This window comes from Moschus berezovskii, chromosome 9, assembly GCF_049115385.1.
Source record: "Moschus berezovskii isolate FMDL1 chromosome 9, NW_MosBer_1.0, whole genome shotgun sequence".
Lineage (NCBI taxonomy): Eukaryota > Metazoa > Chordata > Mammalia > Artiodactyla > Moschidae > Moschus > Moschus berezovskii.
This window is the reverse complement of record NC_142468.1, coordinates 98,874,684-98,897,183: the sequence shown is the minus strand read 5'-3', so window position 1 is coordinate 98,897,183 and position 22,500 is coordinate 98,874,684. Positions and strand designations below refer to the sequence as shown.

The 22,500-nt window shown below is 43.3% G+C and overlaps 1 protein-coding gene across 8 annotated transcripts in view; it reads right to left on the bottom strand.

Annotated features, from left to right (window-relative positions):
* The window catches only part of CHD8 (chromodomain helicase DNA binding protein 8), a 57,547-nt gene extending 35,537 nt beyond the window's left edge, over window positions 1–22,010 (bottom strand). For 3 of the 8 annotated variants that reach the window (XM_088840017.1, XM_088840019.1, XM_055437492.2), the window contains exons 1-3: window positions 21,896–22,010; window positions 20,832–20,988; window positions 403–1,460 (exon numbers count right to left, since the gene is read on the bottom strand). In XM_088840017.1, coding sequence (XP_088696143.1) covers window positions 403–1,245 — 843 coding nt within the window. In that variant the 5' untranslated portion in view covers window positions 1,246–1,460; window positions 20,832–20,988; window positions 21,896–22,010. Of the gene's footprint in view, window positions 1–402; window positions 1,461–6,697; window positions 6,777–20,831; window positions 20,989–21,895 lie in introns of those variants that run through there. The other 5 variants (XM_055437497.2, XM_055437491.2, XM_055437495.2 and 2 more) reach the window with 5 other exon arrangements.
* Between the last annotated feature and the right edge of the window lie 490 nt (window positions 22,011–22,500).

Genomic DNA, 22,500 nt, shown 5'->3' with positions numbered 1-22,500 from the left:
AGTCCTGCAAATATAAATACACATATTTTTCAAAAATGATTCTTTGTTCCCATTGCATCCTATAGTACTCGTATAACTTTATATCATCCACCACTGTGAGTTCTCGCTTAAGGTCTGTATTTCCTGGCAGATGGTGAGCTCTGTAAGGACAGAGACTGTGTCTATCTTGTTCAGCACCAGCTAGGCACAGTGTAAACATGTAGTAAGAGCTCAAGAAATGCATTACCACTAACTGCTTTCACCTCGTAAGTAACAAATAACGTGGCTATCAACACTAACTAATAAAAAGCAAAGATGGAATTTAAGCAGATTTCCTAGAGACAGCTCTTATGTGCTTGCTCTCACACAGTTGCCGGGCCCGCTACTAAACCAAAATTCACCTCCCCCTTTCACTCAAGTCACCTGGGTGGGTGTAGAGGTCAGTGTAACTGCAGGCTTCAGTGGGGGCCCTGTGGCCCCAGGGTTTCCAGCAGGAGCTGAACCCTTAACTGGCTGTAGGACCAGCTGCTTTACTGGTCGGCTGGGCTGGACAATGCGCTGAACTGTAGCCTGGTTCCCAGGAACCTTGGCGGCCAACACTGTATTACCAGAGACAATGGAAACACCAGGTCGAAGGGGAGTGCCAGTTAGCACTTTGGTAAAAGTGACTTTTCCACCATTGGCTGTGCCAGCCACGAGGGGCTGAGCTGTGCTGGTGATACCTTGGGCCTGAATTTGTGCCACATGGGCACCAGTGACTGAGGAGCTTGGTGGGGCTTTAAGGATAACAATCTTAGGGGCGGACTGAGGTGGTTGTCCTCCAGCACTACTGGAGGAGACAGCTGTGGCAGAGACACCCATGAAAGGATTCCCTTGGCTCAGGATCTCCTGGCTTTTGGAGACCTGCAAAAGTCCTGATGTTGGCGTTGGTGTCTGTAAGACAGGTTGGGCTGGCTGCTCTTGGCTGACGGGCTGAGTGGTATAATCATGCAAGGTTAAAGATTCTGGAGCTGGAGCTGTTGATTCTTTGGGAAGTTCTGTGGGGGCTGTTTCCTCTGGTGGGGGGACCAAGTCATTTGCTGATGAATTCGCCACATCACCACCTCCACCATCCTGGTTCATCTGATCCAAGGAGTCCAGAGAGCTTGGCAGTCCAAGGGCTTCTTCAATAGGGTCTTGTGTGACCTGATTGAAGCTGTCATCAGTCAGAGAGTCCAGGCCAAATAAATTTGGGTCATCAAACAGATCCATGATGGGGTCTGCCATCTTGGGAAAGCAATGGGGGTTACTTCCCCAAGGTTTGAGGAGGGAAGGGGAGGGGGGGTGCTGGCTCTCCCCTCCCCTCCCCTATTAAGAAAAAAATGTACACAATGGAAGAGGACTACTCTTCAGGTAAAGAGGCAAGAAACAAGTGCATGTCAGACTGTCCTGACCTTCATGGAGCAAGATGGCTAGGTCTTCAGAGGAAGATGATGGAACTCCTGTTGTAGAAAGACAAATGACAAGTAAGCAAAGGAGGTGACCTCAGGGAACATTTCTACCCGTAACATCAAATAGCATCAAAATAGTAAGAGAAGAGGGAAATGTGAGGTAAGCTGAGGACAGCGACACAGCAGAAAGAACATCCACATTTCTGCTTTGAAACCAAAAGAGAAAAAAAGAAATAAGCCAACCCCTTTTGGGGCTCTTACACCTACACACTTTGAAGCTTCTGTCTGTCAAGATCATTCCGCTGTCTCTGTCCATTTCTTTTCACAATTATCATTCTTAGGTACAGAACAGGAAACGTACTATTCATTCACTTTCTATTTCAGATTTAGTTGACAGAACTTAACAATATATCAGCAATACTTCAGTGAAAACAGATAGGCTTCTGGTTATACTGGATTTTGTAACTTTTCCTTATAATTCAGATACTTCTACTTACTACTGGCAAAAATAAACACCTTTAACCAAGCTCACTGGATAATCTTGCTAAGTTTATAATATAACTTTACCCAGGAAGATTCACAAACTTTAGTTCACCTATCAGTGAATCTATACATTGTGCTTCTGTTATGAAGTCCCCTCCCTGCTTTCTCATATTTAAGATCAAAACCTCCTCTGGCAAAAGATCCAAAGAACTCTACAATTTTGTCCCAGTTTACGTTTCCAACTTTCACTCTCATCATTTCCTGTATGCTCATCACTTCCTATATATACCCTAGCTTTCAGTCCAAACAGATAATCCAGTTCCCTTAATGACATTCCTATCTGCATGAGTTTACCTATTTTGCTATATTTTCTGCCTGGAACATCTTTATCACCCTCCCCACAAACACCTCTTCCAGCTAAACTCTTTATAACATCCTCAAAGGTCTTCTACTCGTTAAGGCGAGCCCTGCACCTCCATAAGGTGAGCAATTTGTGATGACTCAGTCCCTTCAGCTTCTTTGCTGTTGTTGTTTAATCACCAAGTCCTGTCTGACCCTTTTGCAACCCCACGGACTGTAACCCACCAGGATTCTCTGTCCATGGGATTTCCCAGGCAAGAATACTGGAATGGGTTCCCCGCCCAGGAATTGAACCCACACCTCCTGCGTTGACGGGCAGATTCTTCACTGATGAGCCACCAAGCAAACTCTCACCTTTAAACACCCACAACATTGCCTGCACCTTATTTAAAGCACTTATACTTAACATTTTATTAAAATGATGTCTCTTGTCCATTTCCTCTGAAGGCCCAAGAGGTTCCTTTGTGCAAATTATAAAAAGCTGCCTGCTCAAGATGCTTGTCTGCCATCTGCTGGAAAACTGTCATACTAAACATATTATCTGTGATGATAAGGAACATGTGCCACGCACACCCTGCACAACCCTGCATGGTGGCCCAGCTCCTCCTTCTCCAAGACAGAAGAGCTCCTGAATGGTGGGGACCACATCTTATTCACCTGTGGATCTCTAAAGTTCCAGATGAATATCACATACACAGTAGCTACTCAAAAAAATGTAAATGAATTAAAACACTGCTTGTGGTGTCTGAAATGAACCATTCTGTTCTTAGAGAAATTAACTGGCATCCCCTGATTCTAAGATGAGAGAGTAGAAAACTTCCTATCTTGAAAAACTGTCCTACAAATAACTGAAACTATGTTTACAAAATCCACATGTGGGGCTTTTAAGTACATAAAATGTTGGAAAAAGGAAAAACTAAGACAAGGAACTTTAAGCATATCACCATGTAACTATGAAAATGTAGTATTTGCTTTCTGTATATGATATCAATATTTGTCAATCCAGGAAAGCTTCAGTAACACCATTTCTCCTACTTTTAGAAGACACCAGAGAAGAAATTTGTCAGTGACACAGAACAGACTAGACTGAAGACTTTTCCACACAAACCCCAAGCTTTTTTCCCTCTTCAACTCATTCCAGTTATCCATGTAAAATTAATATAATGTGGGTAAGTAGCCCAGAAACTGAGACATAGATAAGAGAACAGACTCATCAGTAGTTGGCACATCAGTTTTTCAAAATTACAAACCATACATAGCATCTCCACCAATGTTAAACAAGATCTTTCTAGCTTCAGTAATTGTATCCCTTCATATCTCAACCAAGGTTCGCATCACTTCCCACTCCTGGCTAAAGTATCCCACAGGCTCATTCCAGCCTATCTAATGCCTGCCCCAAAGTTATTCAAAATGGTGATCAGAAGAGTTATAAATATTTAATTTAATGAAAATCTACTCAATAATTTTATAAATTTTTTTCAACACTTCCATCATCTTTTTTCTAGTTATGCCCTACTTAGCTACCTATTATCTTTTTACCTCCTATTCACTTAGTCAGAGAAGCTACACTAAATATCTAACAGTTAGTTGTCACACAAAAAATACAGCGAAAGTTCCCACTAACTAGAAGTTTACACTGATAATAGCTTATAACCTGCCTTTCTTCCATGGAGTATTCTGTCCTTTCCAGGACTCCTTGGTATTTGTTCACCCAAATGCTCTTTCTTCCCTCCGCAACAGCCCAGTCTCAAAGAGAGAGAGATCTCATTTTTTAACGGGAAAAACCAGGTTAACAGCTTCTGAAATATTTCCTTACTTCCATACGACTCAAGCATTAAGTTCTTAAAGGTCAATGTACTTATTTATTTCCCTTTCCAATTTTGGGGCCAAATTCCTGCTTCTCCTGGTTCAGTCAAGGTCCAATAATTAAAAAAATCTCACCCCTGACAATGCCACACCATTAAGTCTCACTACTTCTCAGTTCCACTCCATCAACTCACCCCTACCTGACCTAATTCATCGTATATGAATTTTTTAATCCTAGTCTATGGCTTCTTTTTTTAACTCACATATTTAAATCTGTCCTTGACGCTCAAAAAAATAAACCTCCAAATGTACCTCCAACTTTCTTACTCCCTCCTTCTATTCTTACTTATGGGTCACCCTGGCTATACCCATATCTGGCCTATTCTACCAAGTTCATCTACCTCATGAATTCTCTTTCCGTAATTCAAATCCTGATAACAAAAATAAATAAATGTTAAGCAGTCAAATATATGAAACCCTTAAGATAACATTAAGTAAAGCAACTCCCTAGATAAAGAAATCATAGCAGACTTTTGTCGTATTGAGAATGAAAAGCCAGCCTTCACCTTCCACTGACCCAAAGAGAAACATAGGCACATGCTCAAAAGACAGTTTGATGGCTCTACTTAAACATTTTCCACAATTCCAAACTAACAAGTAGACTAATGACAGAAAACTTGTGGGGTGGGGTGGGGGCGGGTGTGGGATATGGGGGAAGTAGAACTAACTAGTCAGTTAAGGTTAAAATTCAAAGCTATCCATCTACAATTTTCAGATAACAAGCCAGAGAGATTCTTTATATAATAGCCCTTCATCTCACCTTCTTTTTTAAGGAGAAACTACTCCTTCCACTTGAAATAAATAAATACTGATGTTTTCCTGCAGCTTTACCACCTTTAATATAGTTCTTCTGGGTTTTCTTAGAAATCTTGAGTCCCAACTCTCCCGTTTTCATTTTATGTGCCTCCTGGTACCCTTGCCCATTTTGAAAAACAACTTGTCTGTCCAATCATAAAGGACTTAATTTTAATTCTACTCTATACTTTTCAATCTCAATCTCCCCACATCTTTCAACAAAGCGGTGATGCTCAACTGGGAGATGGAAGGTATGTGAAGTTTGAAAATGTACATTTAATGTTATAATTTTATATTTGTCAAATGGAAACGATCTCACTGTTTACATTATTTATATTCAATAAAACTAGACCATATTTCTTGACCTGTGAGGATATGTAAAAGACAACATGGCATGGGGACGCAGAGCAGGTGTGGACAGAGAAAGAAGCATGTCTGGTTTGGAAAGATTATCAACATTTCTGTGATGGGATAAGATTTCTTATGGTCTCTCAAAAGGAAGTTCATCATTTTGTTCATGATAGATGAGAAACTGTAAGAAAAATTAGCCCAGTTGTCTAATATATAAAAAAATTACATAAACTGACCTACAGATATCCAGTCTCCATTTACAGATTTCTCTATACTGCCCATCCTCTTAGAAGATAACAGATGAATGGCATAATGACAACAAATGACCTTTTGGGGGAGGGGAAGGCTGCATCTTTACAAAAGACCAGCCATGACCACTTAACCTCTAACTGCTCAAAGAACAAATTATTTTACTTCAAACTATTAATCTTGTTATTGGAAACTGTATCCTTTCTAGAGGATCAGTGGCAGGCAGGCAGACATAAACACGTTATGGAAACAAAAGATAGAAGCATTCTGAAGAGATCTCTTGAAAATAAAATAAATCAGAAGGCTTAAAATGAAGATAGTCAATATAATTTTAAAAGAGAAGGATTTAAAAACTGCACCATGGAGACATCTGTGAGACCCAAAGGGTCTTAAGTCTTATAAAGAAACGGGAAATAACATCCTATGTGAATGGAATCACAACTTAGGGTCAGCAAAGGATCAGGATGGAAGGACACAGACGATAAGAAATGGAGCTATTAACTTGAAGCCACTCAGGAGATTTCCTCAAGAATATCGAGATCCTAGGCCATTTTCTCTATCTTCACCATTCTCACTGCCAAATGTGTAGCTGCTCTTTTTTTGTTTGTTTGTTTTCCCAGTTACTGAAGGAAAAAGCACTCACACCTCAATCAGGAGCATGGACATTTGGGGCAAACATGGCTGGTAAAGTGAGTCCTTCTGAATAAACAGGGAAAGCAAAATAGGCAACTATGAACGCTAAAATCATGTACGTATGTTCAAGGGGTAAAGGAGAAAGTACAGAAATTTTGTACTCATGTGGAAGAAGGGAAGGGGCAAGGTAAGGAAGTACGGAGTTGATGGAGAAGAAAACGCGACTGGAGGCGGGGGTGGCGGGGACCCGGGTACATTACCTGCTCAGACTGCCAGTGTTGGTGCCAGTAAGGCCCACACAGCAGAGGCGGGAGATTTTTGGCAACTGGAGCCCCCCAAATGGAAATGAAGTACATGCACTTGAGGGAGTGAGCTAGTGGGGTGCCCTCCAGGGTGGGGACGGCCAAGACGGGAAGATGCGGGGTGGGGGGGTGTGGATGACCGGGTGGGAGCAATGTTAGGGCGGAAGCTACAGGCGGGAAGGTCCGACAAGCCCTGAAGGAGAAAAGGAGCTGTGTCTCACCCCAGCAGGGTAATAGAGGTGCCTTTACCTGCAGCGGCCGTGGGGGGCCGGTTCGCCCCTCTCGCTGTCTCTCCAGCACCAGTTCCCCCTCCTCCTGCGCAACCTAACTTGATGCTCCTGCCCGCCCCACGTCCTTATTCGCTACACCCCGCTGCCACTCACCACAAGCGCAAAGACGCAAAACAGCACAAAGGGTGGGACTAAACAGAGCTTCCCCCTCCCCCGCCACCGCGGGGTTAGGTTGAGAGCGCACGGAGAGGCCTATCCGGTTTCCAGGGCCGAGGCGAAGCCTGCAGCTTGCTTGGAAAAAAAAAAGGAGCCTAGCCAGAGGAATGGTCTCAAGCTACGGGAAACTAGTCCTGGAGATTCAATTCCCCCACCACCAACACTCTCTTCTGCACACCAAAGGGCGTAAACTAGGGAGAGAGGGTTCCACACCAGGCCAACTCCGCCTCCCTCTGAATCCCCTGCCTATTAGTCCTGTCAGCTCCTCTGCTGTAGTGACTATCACTTATCCCACGACCCATTAAAAGGCCACATCTTCCATCCATCAGAGGAGTGAGTCAGCCCAACTGCTGGAACACGGGGCCCTTTACTCTTCAAAGATGAAGCGCTCTTCTGCCGCAACCCAAATTGCATTCTTGATAATCTAACCTTGAGAAGCAGTATCACTTTCTAGAAAGTAACCACAGGTACTCATGAACAATTCTCAAGCCCTCCCCCTCCAAAATACACATCTACTCTTAACCCCCAAACCTGGGCTCTGGCCCTCACCTCGCTGCTCTTGAAACTCAGCCCACCTGATATATGGGCCAGTGTCCAGTTTGCAGGGCCACTTCAGACCACTCTAATTCCGAGGGTTGGCAACCCCAGAATGATGGTACAAGCTTAAATCCCTCAAAGTAAACTGTTAATAAAAACAGCTGCTTACCTCCTGACCACTAATTTCCCCTGAAATGTAACTCTCAACACTGAAATCCTACTTTCTGTGCTCTATGATACAAACTAGGAAGATCAACTTGGCCTTAGATCTCCTATTTTTAAAGATCTTCGCCTTACCACTGATACTATGGACACCCAATCCCCACTCCAGGAAACAGCAATACTGTTCCCCCATTCACTCAGGCTGGAAACTTCAAAGTTGCATCTGAAACCTCCTCTTGTATCCACTTTTCAACCATTTGCCCAGTCCCATTGGCTCTCCTGAAAATGTATTACAGATAGTGGAGCTGGCCGGCTTCCCAATCACATCAAGTCAGTCCTCTTGTTGCACAGACCAGAAAAAGGAGGCTTAGAGTTGAGTGATACAACCATGAAACTAAGTGGCAAAGTTAGGATTCATGTTTCTCACTTTATTTCTGTTGCCACTTCATTTATCCAGCTCCTATAATGTGATTCATCGGGTCGCAAAGAGTCAGACACAACTGAACTGAACTGATAACAGAAAGAAACCTCATAACTGATGTCTCCCCCTACTAATTCTTTCTGCTGTCAGATTAGTTTCCTAAAACACAGGATAGCCAAATCAGTCACCTGCTTAAAACCTTTTAAAGATTCCCTGTTACTTAAGACATAATCCTTAAGACCACACTTTGCCTTTCCAGTCTTTTTTTTTTTTTTGGCCGCACCCCATGGACTTCAGACTCTTAGTTCCCCAATCATGGATTGAACCCAGAGCCAAGGCAGTGGCAGAGCTGAATCCTAACCACTGGACCACCAGGAAACTCCCTGCCTTTCTAGTCTTATTTCCCACTATTCTTCTATATATACATTTATGTGTTGGCCAAAATAGACAATACTGTCATAAATTTTTTTCCCATCTGGGCCTAGGCAGTACACTTGCCTTCAAATTATGTTACTCTTATTCCATTTCTTTGTTTTCTCAAAATCTTACTTATCCTTTAGGATCCGTATCAAATACCTCTTCATTATCTCAACATTTATTGAACAAACAATATACACAGTAATATGGTAGCATTAGAGAAAGAAAGATGAATCAGACAATCTCTACTCTCAAAGAGGCTTCCCTGATAGCTCAGCTGGTAAAGAATCCACCTGCAATGCGGGAAACCTGGGTTTGATCCCTGGGTTGGGAAGATCCCCTGGAGAGGGGAAAGGCTACCCACTCCAGTAGCTGGATGCGACTTTCACTCACTTCACCCTCAAAGAACTAAAACAGGAAGGAGTACATTTGTGTATACATGTGGGGAGACAAGAAGGGTAGAGACTATTTCAAGAGTGACAAATGTCCAATGAAATAAATGCCGGGCTTTATTTCAGGTAAAGGGACTTAATAAATTAGGAGAAAAGGCATTAAGGAAGTAGTTTCTTAAAGGATGAGGAGGAGTTAACTTGGGAAGGGAAGGTGAGCTAAAAGAAAGGGGTCTTCAGGCAACAGGGACAGCAAGAGGAAAAGCAAAACAAAGCAGGGCAGTGACAAACAGTACGAGATACATAGAGGAAGGTCTAAGCAGTTCAGAAGTTCAGTTGTGCCTGAGTGTAAATCACAAAGAAGAAGTCAGAGGGAGATAAAAATTGAAGGGGGAGGTAAGGGGCAGACCTTTCAAGGAAAAAGCCTTGAATGCCACACTGAAGCCTTTTCTTACAGGTGTCCAAGGAGCCACTGAAAAATGAAATGACATGATCAAATATGCATTTTAGTTAGCTAGCTCTGGCTGTTGGATAGAGAACAGATTTGGGGGATGAGGGGACAGAGGACACAGAAGTAGCTGGAAGGCTGCTATGGTAGTCCAGAAAAGAGTTGCAATGTGGATGCTTGTTGATTTTTTTTTCCCCTGCACCCCTGCCTTCCTATATTGGAGCCTAAATCAAGGTAAAAGTCTTCAATGGAAGACTGGCTCTTAAGTCCCATTACAGAGCTGGAGTGGGTGGGTGGTGGGTATTTAAATGAAGGGTGAGGTTGTACTTCCCTTTCCAGTTGGGGAAGAAGTACACACATAACTTTGCCCAGTTTAAGTGGACACTCCTGTGGAAAACCTTGATTTTGCAGTGGCAATACAAAGACCCAGAAACAACCAATTAGACAATACTCAGCAATGGGAGACACTGGAGTTCTGCAGCATCATAAACAGACTGTCAGTGCTTTGATCCTGCCCACATTCTCCATGTCTCCAACTTCCCTTGGTTCCAGATCATTTTCTAAATCAGATTCTCTAGCATTCTCATGTGAGCCACACAACATCCTTGGAATATGTTCCCTTTCAGCTTAGGTTAGTCAAAAGATGATTTCTGTGGCTTGCAACCAGGAATTCTAACAAGACGATGAGAACCGAATCATAGCAATGTGGTTCCAAAGGTAATGAAGGGAAGGAAGGCAGAGAGATTAGTAAAACTTAGGGGATAAAAACTGGTAGAACCTAGTTTACAGGGAAAGAGGAGTTCAGCCACTTAGTCTGAGTTGCCTATGGCATGTCAAGTAGTAATATTCAATGGGAGGTTGGATGTATAAAAGTTGACTTGGTGACAGATTTGGAATTATCAGTACCAAAATAGTAGTTTTAAGAGTGGGGAGCAGAAGCAAGTATATACAACACTGCACCGATACTGTTGGGAAGACCACAGAGAATGCTGGGGGTCTGGGAAGAACTGAATGTCCACTCCAAAGAGAGCAGCTGCTGTTCAGCTCTAGTTAAGTGTTGCCATATGGAAACACAAATCCAAGGCTGAGAGAGAACTTCAGGTTTTCCAAAAGCCAGAAATACAGAGCTTCATGTAAGTCTTCCAGGTTTTAAACAAACGTAACTAATTTTTAAAAATGTTTCAAACACTTTGCAGGCTAAACAAACACTTAGTTGGAAACCCCCAAATTTGAGATTTTGGGTATGGAGTGAGAAAAGCTACAGAGGAACCCAGGAGAGAACATCAGGATTTAAGAATCAGAATCAGTTCAGTTCAGTTGCTCAGTCGTGTCCGACTCTCCGCGACCCTATGAATCACAGCACGCCAGGCCTCCCTGTCCATCACCAACTCCCGGAGTTCACTCAAAACTCATGTCCACAGAGTCGGTGATGCCATCCAGCATCTCATTCTCGGTCGTCCCCTTCTCCTCCCACCCCCAACCTTTCCCAGCATCAGAGTCTCTTCCAGTGAGTCAACTCGTCACATGAGGTGGCCAAAGTATTGCAGTTTCAGCTTTAGCATCAGTCCTTCCAAAGAACACCCAGGATCGATCTCCCTTAGAATGGACTGGTTGGATCTCCTCAATAAGCCACACCTATTAAGCAGGTAGACAAGGCAAAGCGAGAGAAGCAGAAAGTGCAATGCAACCGAAGCAAAGAGAGCAGAGACTTGCAGGGGGGAAAGAGTGATCAATTGCGTTCAACAAAGCACAAATGTCCAATAACATAAGAACTTTAAAACTTGTCCATTGGATTTAACACATCTTGACTTTTCACTATCAAGCTAAGAGTAGTCAGTTCCATATGAGTTTTCATAGCATTTTTGTTAAGTACTTTTTTGGGATAATTATCTTCTAATTCCTTTTTTTTTTTTTTTCATTTATAATGACATCTTTTATTTTATTTTATTTTTTTTATGTAATTATTTTTTATTGGAGGCAAATTATATTACAATATTATATTGGTTGGTTTTGCCATACATTGATATGAATTTGCCCCGGGTTTACATAAGTTCCCCCTCCTGAACCCCCCTCCCCCCTCCCTCCTCCCTTTATCCTCCCTCTGGGTCATCCCCGCATGCCAGCCCCGAGCATCCTATAACACGCATTGACCCTGAACTAGTGATTTGTTTCACATATGACAACATACGTGTTTCAATGCCATTCTCCCAAATCATCCCACCCTCACCCTCTCCCATAGAGTCCCAAAGACTGTTCTATACATCTGTGTCTCTTTTGCTGTCTCGTATACAGGGTTATCATTTGCATCTTTCTAAATTCCATATATATGTGTTAGTATACTGTATTGGTGTTTTTCTTTCTGGCTTTATCTTCTAATTCCTATTTTAGTTATATTTGTATGCGGAAGCCTCATGGGCTTAAAGTCAGAGGGATGTGGGTTCAAATTCCTGTTCACGAAGTAAATAAACCTTTCTGAGTCTAGTTCATTCCTCTGTACAAAGGAGATTAAAGTGGTGGTGGTGTTCAGTGGCTAAGTCGTGTCCAACTCTTTGCAACCCCATGGACTGGAGCACACCAGGCTTTCCTGTCCTTCACTATTTCCTGGAGTACAAAGGGGGATCAAATTACATGGCCATTAATGAGGATTAATGAAACATCTCGCACACTTCTAATAAATATTGATATATAGTCACTGTTTCTAGGAGGTACTCAACAAATGTTCCTGGATAATAGTTGGGAAAAAAATTGTTTTTACCAGTGTCTCCACCTAATTTGGGAGATGCCAGTCAGCCTTAGAGGGGATCACCAGCCAGATTAATGGCCTTCAAGATAATTCATTAATTTCAGCAGGTTAATATCTATGAGCATGAATATGCACTGCAGCCATTGCTTCCTCTATATTAGATCTAATTTATAGCAAACAGGAATAACTACAGTTTAGATTCTAGAGTCTGAAGATCATGTTTAACTAACTGGCTTCAGTCAGCCTAAATCTGCTATAGATGTTCTAAGTCACTAGCATCTGACTTTTGGGTATTTAGAGACCTAAATTAAAATTCTCAGGGATACAAGGAAGGATGATAAAGATTTCAGAAACACCCGTCACCCCATCCCTCCAAGCACTTTTTTCCAGAACATCACACTTGTCTGATTTTCCTTCTACTTCTCTGGCCAATTCTCCTTTTCTACTCTTCGCCTCTACCAGCACTTAGTTCACCAAGCTTTGGTCCGAGGCCTTCCTTTTTTCTCCTTCTGTCCCTTCAAGGATGTCCAGTTCACATACAGGGTCTCAATTCATTATTTTCCTCAACAGACTACTTACATACTCGCCTCTCGTTTACATCTCTGGGCGAGGCGTAGGAACCCCAGGCCTGTTTACGCACGTGCTTACTCAGCGGCTCTTCCTGGTAGTCTCTACAGTCCCCCTGGCTGACCTTCGTGTCCAGCTCTCCCTAGAAGAGGCTTATTAGAGACTTGATTTCTTGGCGGTCTCTTCCATACCCACTACCAGGTGTGCACTCACAGAAGGTAATCACCCTCTGCTGCTGCTGCTAAGTCGCTTCAGTCGTGTCTGACTCTGTGCAACCCCATAGACGGCAGCCCAGCAGGCTCTGCCGTCCCTGAGATTCCCCAGGCAAGAACACTGGAGTGGGTTGCCATTTCCTTCTCCAATCACCCTCTAGCATCTCCTATTAATTAAGCTGTGGCTGAAGAGACCAGCAACTTTTCCTTACCACTCCTATCCAGGATTTCAGATTCCTACCTTCACCCCCTAAACATCCCTCAAATCCACCCACTTCGGCCTCTACTACCATTCTGGGTCAACTGACCATCCCCACTCCCCTCGACCACTGCTACTGCCTTCCAACTTGTTCCCCATCCGTTTAGCCTGTTTAATTCTTTGTTGTTTGCTGCTGTTTAGTCACTAGGTCATGCCTGACTCTTTTGTGATCCTCTGGATAGCTCCTCTGTCCATGGGATTTCCCAGGGAAGAATACTAGGGTGCGTTGCCGTTTTCTTCTCCAGGGGAATCTTTCCAACCCAGGGATCGAACTTGTGTCTCCCGCATTGGCAGGCAGATTCTTTACCACTGAACCAACAGGGAAGCCCATTTAATTCTTACTTATCCTTCAGATCTCATTTCAACACCATCATTTCAAAGAAAAGCTTTCCCTGACCTCCCAGACAAAAAAAAATCGCCAAACTTTTGAATGTACATTACACACATGGCCCTGTTTTAAACAATGAAAATATATTAGCCGACTGAACTTGAAATAACTGTATTTTTACAGATGAGGAAACTGAGGCACAAATCATAAGCAATTGACTCAACATTCCACGGTTAATGGAAAGTGGGGCCGGATTCAAACTTACGTAGTGTAGCTTCCAAAGTCACATTCTTAACAACCCAACTATATTATGGTGTAGGTTATATGCCCTCATTGTAAATTCTCTGTAACATCCACAATTTCTGTTTTGTAGGAGACTGATTAACTGACTATATAATTGTTTGCTATCCAGCCTCCCTCACCCCCTTATTAGAATGCAGGTTACACAAGGGCAAGGTCTGTGTATGGCTTATTACAATATTTCCTTTGCTTATCAGGTGGTAATGGGCACCCTGTGTACTTCTGTTGAAGGAATGCATTTTCAGCTTCTAGTCAAAGGTGTGTGGGAGTGGGTACTGGGAGGGGGGGAGCTGCAGAATACAAAGGTATCTAACCAAAACCACACACTTCTCTCAGACTGCTGAGACAGTGCACAGGCAGCAGCGCATTTCCCACCAGAGACATTCAAAAGAGGCATCAAAAGATCCTAAGCATCTTTACTCTTTAGGGCCTGTAGCAGACAAGAGATTTCACATGGAGCAAAAGAGGCGGCATTTAATACACATAACAGACTATTTTCTGCAGTGTGGCAATTACTATTGAAAGCTGTGAAATTTCAGTTATCTCCTTTAGGCCTGGGACCCTAAAAGCCTCAGGGGTAGGTAATCTAAAGCTGTGGCAAAAGTGAATGGATGAAACCATATTCACATGCCTCCAAAATAGGGCATGGATTCAGCCTCACTGTAGATTTCATTCCAGTGAAACCCTAGAGTTTTGGTCTAAATCTGAGGAGAGAAAATAATGCTAGGAGGGATTGAGGGTGGGAGGAGACGGGGACGACAGAGGATGAGATGGCTGGATGGCATCACTGACTCGATGGACATGAGTTTGAGTGAACTCCGGGAGTTGGTGATGGACAGGGAGGCCTGGCGTGCTGTGATTCATGGGGTCGCGGAGAGTCGGACACGACTGAGCGACTGAACTGAACCTTTAAGGATCAGTGCCCTGAGGTCAAGTTAGACTGGACCTGGGGAAGTTCCTCTTCACTGGTGCCTGTTGACCACGATGAAAGTTAATATTCTAGGTTCTAAATTAAGGAATATTTAACTGGATCAATATATTCACCTTGAATGACACCACTTTTGGACATCCAGCTTAAGTAATAATATATGCAATTTCTTCTTATTGAGGCAATACCAATTTATAACATTTATGAGTCTCAGGTGTACAGTTTTTCCCTACCTCTGTATACACTACAGCATGTTCACCACCAAAAAGTTACTTTGCATTTATTACCACACAGCTGATCCCCGTCGCTCACTTCACCTCCGCCCATAATATAAATAATTTGGGTGACAGAGTCAGGGTCCTCTTCACGCCCTCCCACACCGCCCCTGCACGCCCTACTTTAACTGGCCCAAGTATATACTGCTTCAGCCTAACAGAGAAATATAAATATTTACTTTATTTATTTATCTTTTGGTTGTACTGCACAGCTTGTGTGATGTTCCCCAATCAGGGACTGAACCCAGGCTGTGGCAGTGAAAGCCCGGAATCCTAACCAGTAGGCCAGCAGGGAACTCCCACTCAATTATTTATGAGGGACTGTTTTCATTGCAACATTTATGCTAAAAAAGTATGTGTGGCAGGGGAGGAGAAACACAGTTATTATCTCACTTATGCCTCTAGGCACAAAAAATGATCCAGCGACATGGAATGATGAAGTCAATGAGTTAGTTTCACTTGCACTGGCTAGAAAGTGAAGTTGTCTATGACTGACCAAGTGATTTTCCTCTGTAGAGCTTAAAGTATTTCACATAATCTTATCTTCAAAATAACAAAGTCAAATAAAAGAAACTATTATTTTTTTTTCCTTTTGACAGAAATGCAAAAAGAAATTTTACATTCTCAAGGCCCCACAACTGCTAAAGGTACAGCTTTAATAAGCTATGGAATGCCTACTTGTCTAATACTGTGGTCAAAGACAGTTCTCCTCCAGAGGCCTGCAATGAATTTCTAAATGGGGGGAGATGATAACGAATGAGGCTTTGAAGTCCCACAGACCAGAGTCCTACTCCTGGTTAAGTTACCAAACCTCACTAAGTCTTATTTTTTTCTCTTCTGTAAAATGAAAGTAACATCACACACATTTTCAGGGTTATCCTGAAGATTAAAAGATTATGTACAATGTTTGGCACACAGTAGCTCAGAGGTTAAAGTGTCTGCCTCCAATGCGGGAGACCCGGGTTCGATCCCTGGGTCGGGAAGATCCCCTGGAGAAGGAAACGGTAACCCACTCCAGTATTCTTGCCTGGAGAATCCCATGGACGGAGAAGCCTGGTAGGCTATAGTCCACGGGGTCACAAAGATCGGACACGACTGAGCGACGGAACAGAACCGAGGCAAACAAAAAGGAGTTTATTAGTCCCTGTCCAATAATTTAAGAGAGTACCGCTAAAGTTTTCTCTCAAAGCAAAATTACTCCTTAGAGACTTGGCTGAGCTGATCTGCTAAGCAGAAGGGTGAGATACTAAAGTAGATGCAAAAGTTTCATAATCAGAATAGCCGGACTGCTGGGCAGGATAAAAAGACCCGCACTACTGTGCTGAGAAAGCAGGATAACACTTTAACCTCAAAACCTCGGAACAGACTTCAACCAGCATGGGTGGCTAGGGCAACATGCAGGTAATTCAGTTAATCATTTTGTGTGTTTATAGGAATGATGCTGGTATCTATCTGTACTGTGCTTACTTCACAATGCTGCCTGTGGGAACTTACCAGTTCTGCAACTGACTCGGCTGTTCCTCAGGAGCTCACACACCCCTAGTCCCAGGTACCTCAAATTTTAACTCCCATGATTTTCAGGATAGCAGTGAATGGAAGTGACCATTACCCACATATATATTTAAGACCTCATGGAAAAGGTGCCCCCACCAAGAGGTACACCTGAAAAACAGGCAAAAGCACTACATATTTAGGACATTTAATGTGTAAATAAACAAAGAATGACTTGGAGCTGAACAGAAGCAATGAAGAATAAAACACTGAAAGTTCAGTGTTTATGCAACTTGGCAACCCCTATTCAAAAATTCTGAAAAATCGCACCTGTCATTAAGTTTACTTAGATGGATGAGTATCTGATATACATCTGATAATCGTAATAGGACATGAAAAATCACAGAATAAGTGAAATATGATTTCATGTTCCATTACAAAACACTATTACGACTTGGTTCTAAGTAGGCTGACAAATTACCGAAATCACTGTTTTTTCCTAGAATCAATCAAAAATAAATGCCTGTGTCACTAAGGGGACCATGTACCTCTGAATACCCACATCACTTAAGAATAATTCCCAAAGATATGCTGTATCCCCAAAGTATGTAGTGGAAGAGAAAATGGAGATGGGATATTCCAAAATTTTTATAAAGACCATGAGAGCCAATTTGAGAAATCTGAAAGACTTTACAGCTCTTGAATACCCTTCCTCTCAGATGAAATTAAGAACTCAACTAATATATATTCTGTTACAGAAAGTTACTGACATAGTTTAAGGAGAATTACAAAACAAAACAAAAAGGTGTTAGTACTGGAATACTGGGATATTACCAAACAAATCAGAACTATCAGATTTAGGGTGCTGACATACACGGGGAGAAAAAAACAGTCCTATTACTATCTAGTAATTTGGTTATTATCTAGTAATTTTAAGAAGTCTGTCATTTAATTATTTTTAAAATTTAAAAAACAAAAGCCTGGAAATACCGAATAAAAATAAGTCATACACAATAACTTTCTCTGGAAACGTACTGAGGGAATAAAATCAGGAATGCTTCATTCTTTCAATGACAAAGCCAATCTTTTAAAAATTACGCATAAAGGTGGCCTTCCCTAGTGGCTCAGACAATAAAGAATCTGCCTGCAATGCAGGAGACCCGGGTTCAATCCCTGGGTTGGGAAGATTTCACTAGAGACAGAAATGGCAACGAACTCCAGTATTCTTGCCCGGAAAATCCCATGGGCAGAGGAGTCTGACAGGCTACAGTCCACAGGATTGCAGTCAGACACACTGAAGCGACTTAGCACATGCACACACACGCACACGCACACACACACAAAGGTATCTAATATTTAAAATCCTCGCTTTGGTTTTGCAATTTTTTGTACTTTTGACTATGTTCTGAAAATTCTTTTCAAACAAACTAGTGAGAATATACTTGAAAAGTCTGAATAGGAAGCGGCTCGAATGTCATCTAGGTGCCCTACATTGTCCCATTGCTTGGAACACATTCCTGGATTCATCCCTGCTAAAGGTGCATGAAAAGTAACTATCTGTGCCAGTCTTTCTGCTAGATTTTTCATTATCATGTAACATACAGAGGAGTAGTTCAGTTCAGTTCAGTTCAGTCGCGTCCGACTCTTTGCGACCCCATGAATCACAGCACGCCAGGCCTCCCTGTCCATCACCAACTCCCGGAGTTCACTCAAACAGAGGGGTAGAAATTAGTGCTTTATTTTTCTAAAAAAAAACTTCTGCAGGATCTGAAGGCAACAATTAGATACTTTAAAGTTAAACTTAGAGGGCTTCCCAGGCAGTGCAGTGGTAAAGAATCCACCTGCAATGCAGGAGATGTGGGTTGGATCCCTGGGTTGGGAAGATCCCCTGGAGGAGGAAATGGCAACCCACTCCAGTATTCTTGTACCATGGACAGAGGAGCCTGGCGGGGGACAGTCCATAGGGTCGCAGAGTTGGACACAACTAAGCACACATGCAAAGTACAGCAAAATTGAATATTTTGCTTCATGTGACATTCAATAAACAAGAGTTCAGTGAAGGACAGAAAGTGATGGGTAATAAAACACCAAAAGAAATTGTTACTGACTGAACAGCTTAATGAGAACTCTCAGAGAGTAACATACTCTGTAGTTTAAATTTAAAATATCCAATAACTACAAAGAGGTGGACTTATTTTGCAATATAGAGAAACAATGAAAAATTTAAAGGCAATATAAATTAGTCAGAAAAACCAAAACAAAGAAAGAAAGAAAGCTAAACTATAACTTCGTATAAGAACCAACACAAAACAAAACAGAGGTTAAGGCTGGGAGAAGGGGATCCAGGATAAATCAAAATTTAATAAATGGTTAAACAAAGCTTTAGGCAATAGTAAACAGTTCACACGACAGCGATGCTACATAGAAATACAACTGTTACTTGGGTGCCATGCTGTGCTTAGTTGCTCCTGTCCAACTCTTTGCGACTTTATCGACTGTAGCCCACCAGGCTCCTCTGTCCATGGGGGTTCTCCAGACAAGAATACTGGCATGGATTGCCATGTCCTCCTCCAGGGGATCTTCCCAACGCAGGGATTGAACCCAGGTCTCCCGGACTGCACGTGGATTCTTTACCATCTGAGCCACCAGGGAAGCCCATGAACACTGGAGTGGGTAGTCTATCCCTTCCCCAGGGGATCTTCCCAACCCAGGAATGGTACCAGTGTCTCCTGCATTGCAGATGGATTCTTTACCAGCTGAGCTACCGGGGAAGCCAAGTTATTTGGGTAGAGGGCACCAAAGGAACCCCTTTTGAAAATTAGGGTCTCTTTGCATTCTTAAATGGTCTCAAGACAGATGTGAAAAGGGACAATGTCAGTGAGTCAAAATAAAAGGCAAAGTGAACAAAATTATAACAGAAGGATAAAAGGAAGACCACTCGCTCTGTGAGAAAAAGAACAGGTAATTAAAGAGGAGATGAGTAGGATCTGAAATGATAGTTTACCAATGAATTGAATGCTAAAAGTAAAAGAGTAAATACTAAGTTGGTTATAGTAGGTGCAAGGGTAGGTCAAGCAAAGACCTGTGGATCAGGGACTGGTTCAAATACAGCTCTAGAACTGGAGTCACTTCTAAGGCTGAGGGTGGAGGGTCCAGAACAATATTGTCTCGTTTACCCTTCAGTTATTAGGCTAAAGGTAAGCTCAGAGATAGCGTAACCCTTGCAGGACTGTAGACAAACAGTATCTTCAAAGCATTTAGCATTCATCTGAATGAATAGCAAATCTCATTCTTTCAGAAAACAAGTACAGAAATTGAAACCCACAAATTAATAAAGTGTTAGTTTTACACAGAAAAACCTCACCTTTTTCAAAGGAGACACGTACAATGGTTTCTTTTAAAGATCAATTCCCTTTGCCATCCTACCTTACCTATCAGAAATTTAACCCTTCTAATAATAAGTGGCAAATTTTTCCTGTTACAACCAAAACTCTGCAGTGGTGGTTACCACAATGCCAAGATTCTTTCACCCTATCACCCAGCGGGTGCTGCAGAGAAGACTGTCCTGAGAAATACAAGATCTGTATTTCCTGGTGATTCACAACCCGCTCAGCAGATTTCTATTTCTATCATTTCTATCCGCGTCTAAATGGATTTTGTCAATTTGGGAACTGACATACTCAAAAGGCCAGAGGCACAGGATAGATCAAACATGAGGAAAGCAAGAACTATGTGTCACTAATCATGCACTGTTTCATCAAATCTCTAATCCTAATCCATTTCTCCTTTGCTGCTGCTGCTGCTAAGTCACTTCAGTCGTGTCCGACTCTGTGTGACCCCATAGACGGAAGCCCACCAGGCTCCCCCGTCCCTGGGATTCTCCAGGCAAGAATACTGGAGTGGGTTGCCATTTCCTTCTCCAATGTGTGAAAGTGAAAAGTGAAAGTGAAGTCGCTCAGTCGTGTCCAACCCTTAGCGACCCCACGGACTGCAGCCTACCAGGCTCCTCCATCCATGGGATTTTCTAGGCAAGAGTACTGGAGTGGCTTGCCATTGCCTTTTCCGTCTCCTTTGCTACTACAGGTTTAAACCTTCCCCGAAGCCTGTCTTTCACACACACATACCTTCTCTTTGGCCAACATCCTTCATTTTGCCTTGCAGACCCACTGGCGTATCACTCTTACTACCAGTCTCTTTAAATGAAAAACGTTGTTTTTCTTATCATAACTCTTCTTTTCCTTTAAGGGGTGGGATAATCCAAAATATTTGAAATGAGAAACTTCCCATGTTCTCGCCCTAAGAGGTGGGCCACAGTTTGTTCTGAAACAAACTATTTGTTGATCAATACAAAAGAAATTCCTAAGCAGAAGATGTATCTAATGGACTAACAAGAGAATATTATTCAAATCACAAACTCACCTTCTAGTACCTAAAGTGCCCCACAGTGGATAGGACCTCACCTGATGCTAAGGATAACAGGCAGAGAATCTCCGGCTGAACTGATAGGTTCAGAACAACATGAAGAGTAAACAAGCTGTGGATGCTAGGGCGATGGTAGGATGCAGTAGACAGAAAACGCAGCTCCTCTGGTGTTTGGGGCATTCCACTATGTCTATTCTTTAAAAGAAAAAGACATCAAGTTCTAAGTCTTCCACTTCTGGCTCACGGTTCTCAGTCATTAAAAAGAGATCGGTCCAGCAAACATCTATATACCACTATTCACCTCTTCCTTGAAAACCTTAATCATTTAGGGCTGCCCCTTAAAAGGCAGGAGCTGCTGCATTTGCACAGCTGCCGCAAAAGCAGGGAAATTTCCTACGACACTGGAGACAGGTAAATAAAGAAACTGCTTTCGCTCCGAGGAAGGGGGAGGGGTCTTCTGCCACTGAAGAGTTTACATAACGCAACAGAAAACCAGGGAGCTCTGCGGACCTGTCAATGGAGATGCAAAGCTTGAGCTCCTCTCTTCCCACCACCTCTAAACACTGTCCAAAAGCCTGCTCCGCTCGCCCAAAGATCCACAGAAATTACACCTAATAATGTAAAACAATCGCACATGCTCACCTCATGCTCTCCTAACCACCTTTATTGCTAAAATACAAAAAAAAAAACAACCCAAACCCCAAACTCCCACTTCTGAGTCCAAAGTATGGAGTAACCAAACGGAGCCGGGGAGTTTTCCCTCTGAAGGGGCAAAGAGAAAACGGATCTGCCTCAAATCTACACGATGCCCAGTAATGCAATGACAAGGCCTGAAAACTTCACAGGGGCCGGGGCAGCCGGGTTCGCGGCTCAGCCCGGTTCGGGCCCCGCTGGCCGGCAGCCGCCCTCTCCCCCGGCCTCTCACAAAGGAGAATGGTTCAGTCCGGAGCATCACCCAGCACCTGATCCCGCACAACTGGGGGAAGGACAGAGGGCGGGGGAGCGAGGAGGAGGATGAGTTATGAAAACCAATCTAAGAGCCTCAGCTTTTGCAAAGACTCTTGGACCAGCACTGAGCGGCGGGCGTGTGCTGAAAGCCTACCTGAACAAGTCCCGGCGCTTCCTTTCCAGCCAGCGTTTCAACTCACCCTTTCGGAGAACAAGGCGCCTTCCGGCGGAGCATGGCCAGCCCTCGCCTCAATCTAGCTTGCTAGTAGTCCATGCGCCCTTGCTCCGCCCACCTGCGCTCCCACCCGCCAATGGCAGGGCCGACGCCCCGCCTCTTCCAGCAGGGTAATGTGAGCTCCATCCAGGAAGTCTCTTGAGGATGGGAGGTCCTAAAAGGCTGAGGCAACCACACAGATGCCTGATTGAAAATAAAATCTGGCGGTACCTTGTCTCTGACCGCTCTCCGTTCACGGGCTTTCGGATCTCTCCGCATCTTTCTTTTCTTGACCCCCGCCGTTGGGGGCGCTCTAAACTAAAACATTTAGTTTCCTGTTTCTGGGAAGCCATCTTGGATCGGGCTGGTGCCGGGAGGAGGAAGGGGTGCTTAAGGAATCTGAAGCCCTTTTCGGCGTCCGGTCCGACTGCTTAGGTTCAGCCCCAACGTACTCTCCTTTACGTAATCAGAGTACCCCTCGGCCAAGATGGGGAGGAAAGCTGAAATAATGCTGAGTGTGCCTGGAGGCAACCCCCACCCTCTCT